We start from the raw sequence: 14,602 nt of genomic DNA on the forward strand, positions 1-14,602 counted from the left end.
AAGTTAAGCGATTTTTCAACTCATGTTTTTATGTCAGTTTAATGCAATTTAAGTTTAAATGACTTTGACTACAGCTAAGTTGAGATTGTATTTAAAAATGTAAGGCAGCGACTTTTTTACAGTGAACATTTTTATATGTTTATTAATATATTTCATAAATATTCATTGTTTAACAATAATATTTAATTGATCTCTTACATTGTTTTGTTTTTTATTGATTTCCAACATATAATATAAAGGTACTGAACAAATATAAACTACAAAAAAGAAATAGAAACTATACAGTATTATATTAATTATAATACAGGTTCTCTTACATTGTTGCAGTAAATAGTTAACGTTGAACTGCGCGTTGTGCGATGGGCGTTGAGTGACAGTCGGCTGGTCCAATAGAGCAGAAGTATTTCTCCTAGCAGCACCAGTGGGCGTGTCTAATGGGGCTCGGCGTGTGTATCGCAGTTAGTGCAGCTGTAGTATTTACAGCCCCACTGTCCTTCCCGCGAGAATGCAGTTATTGTCATTTACATTATTTCCCAAGAGGTTGCTTTATAGCAACAACTCCGTTTATGTAATCATGCAGTGACTGCCTCTGTTGCAGTATTTTGCGTTAGTGTCGCGCAGCGAGCAGAGGAAAGAGTGCGCGGTCCGATCACGCGAGTACGATGGAGGGCTCGTCGGGGGAAGGTGACCTGTTTACCGTCAAACACGAGCTCAGAAACGGTAAATGAACGCCGGGCTGTCTGCCCCGCACTTCTATTTAAGAAACAACGCTTATATATAAATAATGCTTTCGTTATATCGTGGAAGGGACAGCGTTAATGTTAGCTGGTTGGCTAGAGTAAAAGCATGAGTAAGTGCTGTTAGTAGTATGTATGTATATATATATATATATAGATATTGATATCTGTATCACATATGGTCCTCCAGCCTGGGGTACTTTGAGGTTGGAGGGTCTTCTGCATGTGCATTTGCATAATTCACATTCATAACCGCAGTTGCACTTAAGTGCACTTGCGTTTCAGTGCATGTTGTGTTTGAAACATTTGAAAGAAATTCGATTTACTGTATGGAATTAATTGCGTTTATTTGTGTCGGTGGTTTCAGTAGCTGCTCAGTCATGGCCTTGAGTCCAACGAAGCCCAAGTACTGGCTAATTTAATCTCTAGGGCCCTGATGTTGTCTTTGTATAGTAAATGAAGTTACCAGGTTTGTGTCCTCATTTGCCTGTCTTAGTGAATGCTTAATAGGCACATTCCATCAATATGGTCCAGTACTTTGTTGTCTTGTGACATTTTTAGAGGCACCAATGCCACATTTTGGTTGTGAGAGCTATTAGATTGTTTAATAAAATATTACGTAACATAAAATTAACCTAACACGATCAACTAGTGTCAAATGCCTGTATGGCCACGATAAAACGGATTTTGGCATGTTGTCTTCAGACTGTCTAACAAAACAAACAAAAAAAAAATAATAAAAAAACAAACGTAATAATTTTTGACAGTCTATCAGAAAACGTTACTGCAGTGTTACAGCAAATTTAACATTTCTTAAAATTGTGAAGCCCATGGAAACAAAACCTTGATGGGATGTAATCTCATTCCTTTTTCTTACATTTGACAAAAAATATAGTATGACTGCATTCATCAAGCTATGCAATTCAACCCTGTTACCCAAGTTATTAGAAAAAAAGTTAAGTTAGAAAAAAAAATCATCAACCAAATATTCTTTAATTTGTTAAACCGTATTTTGAAATACCGAATTTTTGTAACAAAAAGTAATATTTATTTTAATAACCATGTAATAACTCAATGTATTTTTATATAACTTATTAAATTCATATTCAATTAATTGTAGAACAAACCATTTTTAATTCTTAACCAATTTTAATGACAAAAATCTAATATTTAGATCTCTGTTCCACATTCTTAGCGCAAACGCTGTTACCACACTGTTACAGAAAATGTGTAATTTCTTAAAATTGTAACACCCATGAAAAAAACAACAACACAATTTTGACTTTTATTATAGCATGATGGGATTTAGGCCTAATCTCATTCCATTGTACTCTATTGGCGGAAATTGCAGTATTTATTTTGCCATCTTGACACAGATCATCTCATGTCTTTAAAGGTCTGTTTTGACTTCTGTATCATATCATAAAACGGGTTTCAATTATTGATGTATCAGCCAGGCCAAATGAGCAGTCAGTATTTTCAGATTGTTTGCACATAACTGTGCAAATCGGCAGATTAACAGTCGTGGTTATTCCGTGTGGTTATTAATAGCATTAATAATAGCATTTCCAAATAAGAGATTTGTGAATAGATCACAAATTTTTCGGGTTTTCAGGAAATATCGTCAATATCAATAAAATGTATTTTGCGAGTGTCCACTTTGTTTCAGCAATTAGGAAACCCATATCAGTCGACCACAAGTCTCAAGTATTTAAGTTACTAATCCAGATCCAGATATTAGACTCTGAAGTGCATTGCTGTATGACTAATGCAGGTCAATACGGATGATCCGTTTACAGGCACTTAATTGTTTCTGGCTTGTTATGATGTAACATGATAAAAGTCACTACTGTCACTTTTGATCAGTTTAATGGATCCTTGCTAAATATGAATTTATTTAAAAAAAATTACTGACCCCAAACATTTGAACGGTATTTCCTGATTTCATAATGCTTCGGTTGCCGCTTTTGTTTCAGCCTGTTTAAATATTTAAAGTCAGTGCAGAAAATGCATAAAAAAAGTTTCCATCTGGACCTGTTTATACGCTACTGTGTTTACAAACAGCTGCGGGCTCGTCTCCAAGGGTTCGCCATTTTGAACACTTTTTCTGTTCTCACAGTTGTGAGAAAGTGGCAAAGGTTCAAGTAACCAAAGTTGAGAAGGTTTACGGGAGGTTTTCTTGTATGGTATCCAAGTGAAGAACATGATTGTTTTGGGCCGTGTGACCAGATGGATGTGCTTAAATCTTTCCCCAGCCAATCTGACGGGTCACGTGGAGCGAGTGGGCATTGAGAACTTTGAGCTGCTGAAAGTGCTGGGAACAGGAGGTCAGTGATAGTTCAAGTATGTGAACCCTGCGTTCTCTGCTTATCTTTGTTCCTACTCTACTAACACATCGTTCTTCTCCTCCGGACAGCCTACGGCAAGGTGTTCTTGGTTCGCAAGGTGAGCGGCCATGATTCAGGTAAACTCTATGCCATGAAGGTGCTGAAAAAGGCCACTATTGTGCAGAAGGCGAAGACGGCAGAGCACACACGCACGGAGAGACAGGTCCTCGAGCATATCAGACAGTCTCCTTTCCTGGTTACACTCCATTATGCCTTCCAGACAGACACCAAACTGCATCTCATTCTAGGTATGCTCTCTCCTCTCTCTCTTTTGGATTGCAAAAATGTTAACTGCACTTTATGCTTCAATTTTACTTCTGCATTTAAAAGAGTGCAAGCAATGCAGGCAGAACTTTTCTTCTGCATTGCTCAACAGTTTTGTTATTGTGAGCTAATAGTGCTCTACCAAGCGGACTTTATGAGGTTTTGGTCTGATTCTGTTTTTGTGTGATTCAGTCGTAGTGAGCGTTTAGTCAGTCTGACTGCAAATAGCTTAGTGAGCAAGTATACATTGATATCTCACTTCACAGGAAGTGGGCAGGGAAATTTACCCATCAGTCATTGTGCACAGCCTCAGGCATTTTATTCAGCTTAATTAACCTTAACAGTACGAGAGTATAAAGTGCAGCAAATGTGACTGTTAGAATGCCATTATTATGTCCATCTCTTACATAACAAGAAGATAAACACGCTATAAATAATTATAAAACAATAGTTTATTTACTTACTTTTATAGTTAGTTAAAAACAGTAATATTGTGAAATAGCATTACAATTTAACATAACAGTTTTGTTTTAATGTATTTTAAAATGTTGTTTATTCCTTTGATAGCAAAGCTGAATTTTCTGCAGTGCATCCATTACTCCAGTTCTCAGTGTCAAGTGAGACGCATCAGAAATCATACTGACATGCTGATCTGATCATCAAGAAACATTTCTTATTACTATCAGGCAGCTTAATATTTTTGTGGAAACCATGATAGATTTTTAGCATTCTTTGATGGATACACAAAGTTCATAAGAACAGCATTTATTTAAAATATTACTTTTTTAACAATGCCAAAATCTTTACTGTCATTTTTTATAAATTTAATGTATCTTTGCTGAATAAAAGAATGAATTTCTGTCATCATACTGACCCCAAACCTTTTAACGGCAGTGTGTAATTTATTACTTTAATTTAAATGAGTTTATATTTTAATAATTGATATTTTTTGTTTGTACATCACCATCACGTTTGAAGCCCCTTCTTTATGTGACTCAAGCAGGCCCGGATTGGCTAATCGGGAGCACCGGAATGATTCCCGGTGGGCCGGTCTGTTTTTTGGCTGCGAGGGCCGGTGTGTTGTCATGCTACTGGGTTGAAATATGCGGCCTGCACTCACAGCAGCCCTACTCTTTTTATTTATTATTTTCACCAGACCATAATAATAACAAATTCTCAATTGATAATTAATCATTCTTTTTGCGAAAATCATTGTTATTTGTGAATGTAGGCGTTTGAGGAAGGCTTTAAGACCAAGCGGAATCCTCTGCCGGCTGCTCCTGCTTCACAGCGAGCTGCACCCAGGTTCACTGTCCGCGTTTTGATTTGACTAAATCAGTTTGGGCGAATGCAACTTCTTGATCATGAGCCCAACATTTAGCAAGGCAGGAAAACATTCAGTCTACCTGAACGAAGACGTAGTTCATTGTAAGTTAATGCTGTTAAATAGAGAGAGAGAAAAATACAAAACTAGTGTAGGCTATTCTTAAACTTGGACCTCGTTATATTGAAGTACAAATGCAAGCACCAGAAGCAACCTACACTCTTAAGTGTTCTTTCATTGAAAAGTATGCATTTTTATTCATTCACAGGCTATATGGTTGAAAAATATTTTAGTTCAAAACTTTAAGTGCCATTGTTTAAAAAAATGCTTTATTGACTGACGTTTCATATACCTTCAGTTGTTATGCTTTCAAATTCCATGCCATTTGTAATTTCACAGTATTTTCACCTCCTAAATTACTACCCTTGTAAAGTCACAATTCTATAATGGTAAAATGTACTTGATTTTTTGTATGACATAAAACATTTTTTTTTAGAATAATTGTACATAAATGGGTTAAGCAAAACAAATGTGATTATTTCTGAGAACTTTTTAACTGCAGGCTGATATAGGCCTACATAATTGTACAGTACAAATATTTGGATCATCCCTTATTCTGTCTCTTATTTTCTTAAAGAATAAACACTTATTTTCTACAAGAATAAACACTATTTATTTTGACTCCCCTGACAGTGGCAACTTGCTCAAAAAAACAAAAACCTCAGTTGTAGGAGATATGCGAGCGAATAATAGATTAAAGAAAAAAGTGGGCCGGTCTAAGGCATGAAACTCCAGGGCTGAAAATGAGTCCCACTCCGGAATGTTAGAATGTTTTTGTCCATATAATGAAAGTTAATGATGTTCAAAACAACAAAAGAACAACAAAAACTTAATGGACTGAAAAACATGCATATATTTTTTGCTTATTTTGTACAGTGTATGCAGGCCCGGATTGACTAATCGGGCCGGTCTGTTTTTTTGGCTGCTAGGGCCGGTGTGTTGTCATGCCACTGGGTTGAAATATACTGTCCCTAGGCTGCCTGCACTCACAGCAGCCCCACTCTTTTTATTTATTATTTTCTCGCAGCCCATATTATTATTTTCACCAGACCATGTCAATAACAAATTCTAAATTGATAATTAATCTTTTTTTTGGCATAAATCATTGTGATTTGTGAAAGTAGGCATTTGAGGAAGGCTTTAAGACCAAGCAAAATCCTCTGCCGGCTGCTCCCGCTTCACAGCTAGGCAATTTCCTTCACCATCCGCGTGTTGATTCTGCCAAATCAGTTTGGGCGAATGCAACTTCTTGATCATGAGCCCAACATTTAGCAAGGCAGGAAAACATTCAGTCTACCTGAACGAAGACGTAGTTCATTGTAAGTTAATGCTGTTAAATAGAGAGAGAGAAAAATACAAAACTAGTGTAGGCTATTCTTAAACTTGGACCTCGTTATATTGAAGTACAAATGCAAGCACCAGAAGCAACCTACACTCTTAAGTGTTCTTTCATTGAAAAGTATGCATTTTTATTCATTCACAGGCTATATGGTTGAAAAATATTTTAGTTCAAAACTTTAAGTGCCATTGTTTAAAAAAATGCTTTATTGACTGACGTTTCATATACCTTCAGTTGTTATGCTTTCAAATTCCATGCCATTTGTAATTTCACAGTATTTTCACCTCCTAAATTACTACCCTTGTAAAGTCACAATTCTATAATGGTAAAATGTACTTGATTTTTTGTATGACATAAAACATTTTTTTTTAGAATAATTGTACATAAATGGGTTAAGCAAAACAAATGTGATTATTTCTGAGAACTTTTTAACTGCAGGCTGATATAGGCCTACATAATTGTACAGTACAAATATTTGGATCATCCCTTATTCTGTCTCTTATTTTCTTAAAGAATAAACACTTATTTTCTACAAGAATAAACACTATTTATTTTGACTCCCCTGACAGTGGCAACTTGCTCAAAAAAACAAAAACCTCAGTTGTAGGAGATATGCGAGCGAATAATAGATTAAAGAAAAAAGTGGGCCGGTCTAAGGCATGAAACTCCAGGGCTGAAAATGAGTCCCACTCCGGGCCCTGGACTCAAGTGTTGTTTGATGAAGCCGAAGGGCATTCCTAATAAAGTGAACATCTACACATCCCCTCTCGAGTGTGTAGAGACCAGTGAACTCTGCAGTTAATGTGTTTTACTAATGAAAAGCGGAAGCCCCTGTACCACTACAGGAACTCTTGGTTTTTGTGGTAATGCTTGGAACCGATTGTGTCAGTGTCAACATTAAAGCAGGATTTTGCAGTAACTGCACAATACCATGTGCATCATAAATATAAATCTGTCTTTGACCAGTTGCAATTTTGTTTTATATACCTTAAATTTCAGACTATGTGAACGGAGGTGAGCTCTTCACGCATTTGGTCCAAAGAGTTCGCTTTAAAGAGCAAGAGGTTACCTTGTACAGCGGGGAGATTGTACTAGCACTGGAGCACTTGCATAAGGTAAAAGTGCTGCCGCACTTATTTTCACTCTTCATTTCCTTTGCAATCTGACTGAACGGCGCCTCATTTCGAGAGAATAGTGAAAGTAGTTCCGTCCTTTACTCAGGAGGCACTTCTCCTCTCTCCTGCCTACTCAGATCAATTCCTCACTCAGCTAACCAGGCCAGGCCAAATGTATCTGCAGTGCTCAAAATTTCCCGAAGGCTGTGTTAACAGAAAGAGGAAGAAAAGTGTTTTTAATGCATGCTTGTTCTGTGCATAGCAGAGAGAAGAGAACTGCCCTGGAGGCATTGCAGTGTGAGTAGGTAGGACCTTGACAGTGAGATTAACATTGTTTTGGTTCAGTCTCATTTTTTGTCATTGCCTATTATGTTGCCTTTTATTTTTTATTAAAGTAGTGGTGCATTTTCCAGGTGAATGGCTGCTTTTTATGACTCCAGACAAGTTAAGGTTGTGAACACAACATTTGAGCAAATACTTTTGGCAAGGATGAATAAAGTGTTGTTGAAAGATGACGTGAAATTGAAGTATTTGGTCCCACATCTAAATATAAGATCTTATTCATTCCTGTTTGTTTTTCAGCTGGGAATCGTCTACAGAGACCTAAAACTTGAGAATATACTTCTTGATTCAAGCGGTCACATCGTGTTGACAGATTTTGGTCTTAGTAAGGAATTTCATGAGGTGAGTCTGTGTTACTCTATATAGTTTTCTCCTTTGAGAAAGCCTTTTTGCACTTTGGATTCCTGCCAGTTATCCATATTTGATTAAAATATTAATGATTAAAATTAGGGATGCACCGGTATCGGGCCCGATACTGAGCTCCTGTACTCGTACTCGTACTCGTACTCGTTCAAATGCCCCAATACCAAATGCCGATACCTAAGGCCGATACCACACAGCATGTGATAAGTGCCATATTCAGACAAAGAAACACCAACAGCAGAACAACAGAAAGCAGAATGGAGTTAAGGATGTCTACTACGAAGTATATGTATGCAATGAATATAACGTTAAACATTCAGTATTAACACCTGTATAGCTGATGTGCGCGAGCTTATAAACAAAGCACGCTGAGTGGATTGAGCGCGCGGCGGCGCAGATGCGCGAGCTTGTCGAGTGATACCTTTCTCACAGACATCACTGGAAAGTTTGTAGTTCGGTCGAATATGTAAAAAACAAGTAAGTAAAACAATGCACAAGTTACTTAATGGTAGGGAGAGACAGAGAGAGAGAGAAGAGCGCGCGCACTTCTGTTGTGTGATCTTTGATGTTCACTCACTTAGCACACGCATCATTTGGATTAAAACTAAATCGTAAAAATAAGACCATTTATAGGGGCATTCACTATAAACATCATTTATTTTCAACCTTAGGCATACACGACTTTTTGGTGAAAGTGAAACTAACAGCCTGTGTGAAATGTGCTAGGATGTAGGCTACTTCTGTCCTCTCATTCTGCACCAGTACAAATACCTGCTCGCGTGTTTTGCTTGAGTGTTTCTGCATTATATGAGTGGCTTTGGAATATAAATCGCAGCACGTTTCAGATGAAAAAAACGCGACTTCTATTTCTGAAAATATCACAGTTAGAAGATTTATAACGAGTGGTTTGCTGCATTATTACAGCAAAGCGCGTGATTACAGTACTAAGCCGCTGCAATGGAGCAGCTCCAATTCTATTAAATTAAAGATGATGTACCATAGAGCAAAAAAAGTGAAAGTAACAAAAACTTGTAAAATACATTTTAATAGGCATGATTAAGTGTGAAAATAAACAAAGGATATACAGTCAAACCAAAAATTATTCAGAGACCAGATATCATTTTTGATATTATTTTTACTAGTGGGTGCAGGACACTATAGTTAATTTATGTAAGTGAGTACCAGTACCAGTAAAATTGATACAAATTTGGGACCAAAAATTATTCAGACCGAGTCTGGGAAAAAACATTGAAGTTGAGGTTTGCATGAAGCTGGATGACAGCGTGCCCAGGAGACTACAGGCTGTCATTAAGGCTAAGGGTTGCTCGACTAAGTATTGATAGTTGTGTAAATATTGTCATACCAACAGCTGTCTAATTTTTGGTTGATTGTAATCTATTACATACATTTCTATCAAAGTTATCTAACATTATCAAGCTGAATTTGTTCTGACACAGTTTAACTCTGAGTTCTTGTTATATTTTATTACCATTTTCTAAACTATAGCAAATAAACTGTGATAATGTGAGAAATGTTGAAGGTGTCTGAATAAATTTTGGTTTGACTGTATCTATTTGATAAATAAAGTTAACCAACTAACAATATAAATACTCTTTTGGTATCTGTACCCAATATTTAAAAAATTTACAAATGCAATAAAAATATCGGTATCGGTACTCTGTATCGGCAAGTACCAAAAATAAAAGTATCGGTATCGGGCGAGTACTGGAAAAAGTGGTATCGGTGCATCCCTAATTAAAATTACTGTGCTTGTTTTTTTCTAAAACATCAAAAATGGATAACCATTTTAACATTTGTTAAAAATTACATGTAATGGTGTTAATAAATTATAATTTATAATAGCAAAGGAAACCAAAACGAGCCTGTGCAATTAAATATCCAGTATCTGCTGGTATATATCAAATAATGACCTATACCAGTCATTTAAAAAAAAATAAAAACATCAGCCGATAACCTATATGGTACCAATATGTTATACATCCCTAAAGTGTTTCCCATTGTTCCCTCTAAACTTCACTTTTGATGTTGTTACTGCACAGAATGCAGGCTCAAAAACTTGTGTGGAAAAGTTGAGTTTTCAGTGTTTCAGCTGGAGTCTGTCCGCATATCCACTGATTTACAGTGTGGAGGAAGTGAAAATGTGAGAACATAATGTGTTAACATAAACAGTGCTGATTAATTCATGAGATAAGGGCTGCATCCTAGCACAGTCTTCCTAGTTCATAGTAGTTCATATTAACTGCATATTGATTCAGTTATCAGTAAGACTTGCAATGTTTTTTAAAGAAGTCTCTTCTGCTCATCAAGGCTGCATTTATTTGATAAATACAGAAAAAAAACAGTAATCTTGAAAAATGTTATTACAATATAAAAGAATGGTTTCTATTTGAATATACTTTAAAATCTAATTTATTCCTGTGATGCAAAGCTGAATTTTCAGCATCATTACTCCAGTCTTCAGTGTCACATGCTCCTTCAGAAATCATTCTAATATGCTGATTTATTATCAGTGTTGAAACTGTTGTGCTACTTAAAAACTTTTTTTCAGGATTCTTTGATGAATAAAATGTTAAAAAGAAGAGCATTTATTTAAAATAGAAATATTTTCTAACAATATACACTACAGTTCAAAAGATTGGGGTCAGTAAATTTGTATTCTTTCTTTTTCTGAAAGAAATTAAAACTTTTATTCAGCAAAGTTATGTTAAATTGATAAGAAGTGATAGCAACGATTTATATTGTTAGAAAAGATTTATATTTTGAATAAATGCTGTTCTTTTTGACTTTTTATTCATCAAAGAATCCTGAAAAAGTATCGCAGTTTCCAAAAAAATCTTTTGGCAGAACAACTGTTGCCAACATTGATAATTCTAATAATAAATCAGCATATTAGAATGATTTCTTAAGGATCATGTGACATTTTATACTGGAGTAATGGCTGATGGAAATTCAGCTTTGCATCACAGAAATAGATTATATTTTAAAGGATATTAAAATAGAAACCATTATTTTATATTGTAATAATAACATTTTGCAAGATTACTGTTTTTTTCTGTACTTTTTTGATCAAGTAAATGCAGCCTTGATGAGCAGAAGAGACTTCTTTAAAAAACATTACAAGTCTTACTGATCCCAAACTTTTGAGCGGTAGTGTAGTTCTGGATCAAATAGTTTATAATTCTGGTTGCTGAAAAGCATGCTAAGGGCAAAACATAACAGATACAGAAAAGTATCATGCGGTGTGCAAAAGTAGCTTGTCAGTCACATCTGCAGCAGCATATACACTACAAAACCATGAGCTCACCCTGTGCAAACAAATATATGTGGGAGCCATCAGATAAGTTGTCGTCCAGCCAAGGACAAAAAGGCGGAATAAGCTTTACAACCTCTTAAAGAAAATTACCAATCAATGTCCTGCATGATAATTCTGCATTTAAAGTGAATATTGCAGGACAAAGGGCATTACTTAAACATGCTTTACCATTCTGACACAGTTAGCCTAAATATTATAAATATATTTTATTTAAATACACTACCGTTCAAATTTTTTTGAAAGAGCAGGTCATATGGTATTTTAAAATGTCCTAATATTGTGTTGGAGTCCTCTACAACACGTTTAAATGCATCTAAGGTCAGAAAACATTGTAATTTTCTCAGAATATACATTTAATGTCGTTTGCCAATGATTTCGAAATGATTCGTTCCAAGCAAGTTCGGAGCAAACCCCGCCCTTACATAAGCATACTCTGCTCTGATTGGTCAGCTGGCCAAGCCTGTTGTGATTGGCACAGAAAGGAGTCCTTGAGCAAGTTAGCGAGCGCTACCATTGACAAAGCACCTTTACGTAAAACAATAATATAGTGCTCCAATACATTCTTAAAATAATGTTATTAAAGTTTAGCTGCTAAACTGTAAACACTTAAAACAATAATGGTGGCTACAAAATATGTCTACTGTAATGTTTGAAGAACGCCAGACAAAAGACGCTCTGTGTCTTAACTTTTAATCAGAACACAGAACAGCTGTATCACAGACGCACTCGCTCGTCTCTCCCGCATTAACCCTATAACTGCCGGTGCAGCAAAATAAACAGCAATTTCACAATGATTATGAAGTCTGTGCGCTACACTACATTCTTTATTATTAAACGAAATAATTATTAAAACAACCTCAGTCTACATTAATCGACACATTCATAGGAAATAGTGGGTTCACAGCGAATTATCTGAAATACTTCAGTAAGACAGTAATATCGTGCTTTACCTGGAAACCTAAAGCTGCACTAGGTGTACAGCACAAAAACTTGATATTTTGAGCACTCAATTGAAAATGTACACATAACGTATGAATCGTAGGGGAGAGCGGGGCACAAAGTAACACTTTTTGACTTTCTCAAATTGTGTAAATCCACATGAGGTTCAGAGTATAATTTTTTTTATCCACAGTAATTTCACACTCGTCTAGTACAAATATGTCGCTTTGTTTGATGATTACAGTGTATACGTTTTTCTTTATTTACCCTCAAAAATTGGAAGTGAAATGTGACAACATGCCCCATAGGTGGGGTACATTGTAACAGCTGAGGGGCACGTTGTAACATGACCATATAACCGCTTAAAATGTTATCTGATCGAATTAAAAAAATATACAAGACAAACTAAAATATTTTGTCAACAAATTAAAATAATTATTTATTTCAAATAAAATAATGGCGTTTTTTTTAAGAATTAAAAATAATCTGATTTTGGAGTTTGACAATGAACACATTGCAACCATGCTTGGGACGGCCCACATAAACGAGCCAAAATGCTTTACATGTCTTGAAATAATAATTTCTTAACATTAAACATTGACTGTCAGTCTTTATTCACCTGTTTCTCGTCGTTTATCATTAAAATGTATTAAAGTAAATAGTGTGAATTACATCGCTAATGTCATAGAATAGCAAGGCAGGGCACATTGTAACGCAGTGTTACAACGTGCCCCATCTGCGCAACTGGAATTTAAAACCGGTTACCGTCTTCTGATAGTTAGCGAAGCATTAAAAAATAATCTAAACTGATAAAGAACAGATTGGAGATTAAAATAATAGCAGATTTGTCTAATTTTAAATGAGTAATAAAAACTGAGATGAAAAATTTACTTTAGCCAGAAATATAATTTTACTATGGTAAAATAAATGTTCAGCGATATCTTCAAAACACTTTTGCATCTTGGTGCACTTTTTTTCTCTATATAATGTTGATATGGTAACTAGTAAATGCTGTAAATTTGGTTATGCTAGCATGTGTGGAAATATTTAAACCACGTGTGTTACAACTTACCCGGCGTTACTTTGTGCCCCGCGCTCCCCTACTTACAGGTTGTGATTCGGATTAAGTCCAAATTAAGAAGATTAGAAGCCAACGAAAATAAAAGCCAAGATTAGAGAAGCAGTCCTTGGTAAAATGATGAGCAAACAACAAAAGGTTCGAATTGTATTTCTGTGGTATCCTTGAACACAGCGTCTTCTCAACATGATGTAAACACATAACTAGCGGAAGCGTTTGTGGGCAGGTCAGACTCTGTTCGTATTTAGCGGGCAGGCGGGGATTATGCAAATGTGTTACCCAGTGACGTATAACAGGCAAAAGATTCGAAAATATGACGACTCGTTAAGGCGATTCAGAATCGACTCTCTCTTTTGAGAGACAATATCTTTATTTATCATGCACTTTTTTGATTAACAACTTTGCAGACTGTTTTCATTTAAGGATAGCTACGTTATAAACCGCAAAAGAGATATTTTTCAAAAACCCTTATGACCTGCTCTTTAAAAGAAGTCTCTCACCAAGGGTGCATTTATTTGAACTAAAATACAGTAAAATCTGCAGTTTGGTGAAATATTATTAGCTGTTTTTCTGTTTTAATATAAGTACATTTAAATGTATAATTAATTAAATTTGTTCTCAAGATACTCAAGTCTTCAATGTCACATGATGCTTCAGAAATTATTTGATGCGCAAACATTTCTTATTATTATTGTCAAATGTTTAGCTTTTTTTTTTTTTGTGGAATTTTTTTTTAGGATTCTTTGAATGGAAAGTTGAGTAGCATTTATTTGAAATGGAAATCTTTTGTAATTTGGGATCAATTAAATGCTTCCTGGCTGAATAAAATCTCACTGACCCAAATGTTTTAACGGTAGTGTATTTAAATATATCTATAAATATATTAATATATAATTAATGTTTCATTTTAGCTACTGTAAAAACCCCCTCAAACCCCCAAAACACCCTGAAATAGACAATTAATGAAAACATTTGAATTGGATAAACTGCTAGATGGTTATTAATATTTTAGTTTCTTTGTAAAGATGACCCATTGAACACGGTTTCTTGCATGGGGTGTTTCTGCTCAGATGATCGGCTCCATAGGTTTGCCCAATAAAAATAGGTTTTGCCGGAACAAATATTTAGAGGGAACATTGTGTTAGGGTGACATGCCAGTTTAAGGACTACAGGGAGGAATAAAACAAGTTATTTTATTAGACTGGCCAACAAGTGTTTAATATTTCACAGCTGTTGTTGTCATGATATTTGGAACTCAATGCTAGTGTCCTCAAACTTTCATGGCTTGTATGTATGCTAGAAATTAGTTTTTTTTTTTTT

General features: G+C 35.4%; 1 protein-coding gene across 1 annotated transcript in view; it reads left to right on the forward strand.

Annotated features, from left to right (window-relative positions):
* The first annotated feature begins 449 nt into the window (after positions 1-449).
* rps6ka5 (ribosomal protein S6 kinase, polypeptide 5) overlaps positions 450-14,602 on the forward strand; it is a 35,670-nt gene continuing 21,517 nt past the window's right edge. Inside the window, exons 1-5 of the mRNA XM_016292824.1 lie at positions 450-720; positions 2,993-3,064; positions 3,154-3,372; positions 7,111-7,226; positions 7,809-7,910. Of these exons, the coding sequence (XP_016148310.1) occupies positions 663-720; positions 2,993-3,064; positions 3,154-3,372; positions 7,111-7,226; positions 7,809-7,910 (567 nt within the window). The 5' untranslated portion in view covers positions 450-662. The remainder of the gene's footprint in view (positions 721-2,992; positions 3,065-3,153; positions 3,373-7,110; positions 7,227-7,808; positions 7,911-14,602) is intronic.

The sequence above is a fragment of the Sinocyclocheilus grahami genome, unplaced genomic scaffold (genome assembly GCF_001515645.1).
Source record: "Sinocyclocheilus grahami isolate Dianchi unplaced genomic scaffold, SAMN03320097.WGS_v1.1 scaffold293.1, whole genome shotgun sequence".
NCBI classification, from domain to species: Eukaryota; Metazoa; Chordata; class Actinopteri; order Cypriniformes; family Cyprinidae; genus Sinocyclocheilus; species Sinocyclocheilus grahami.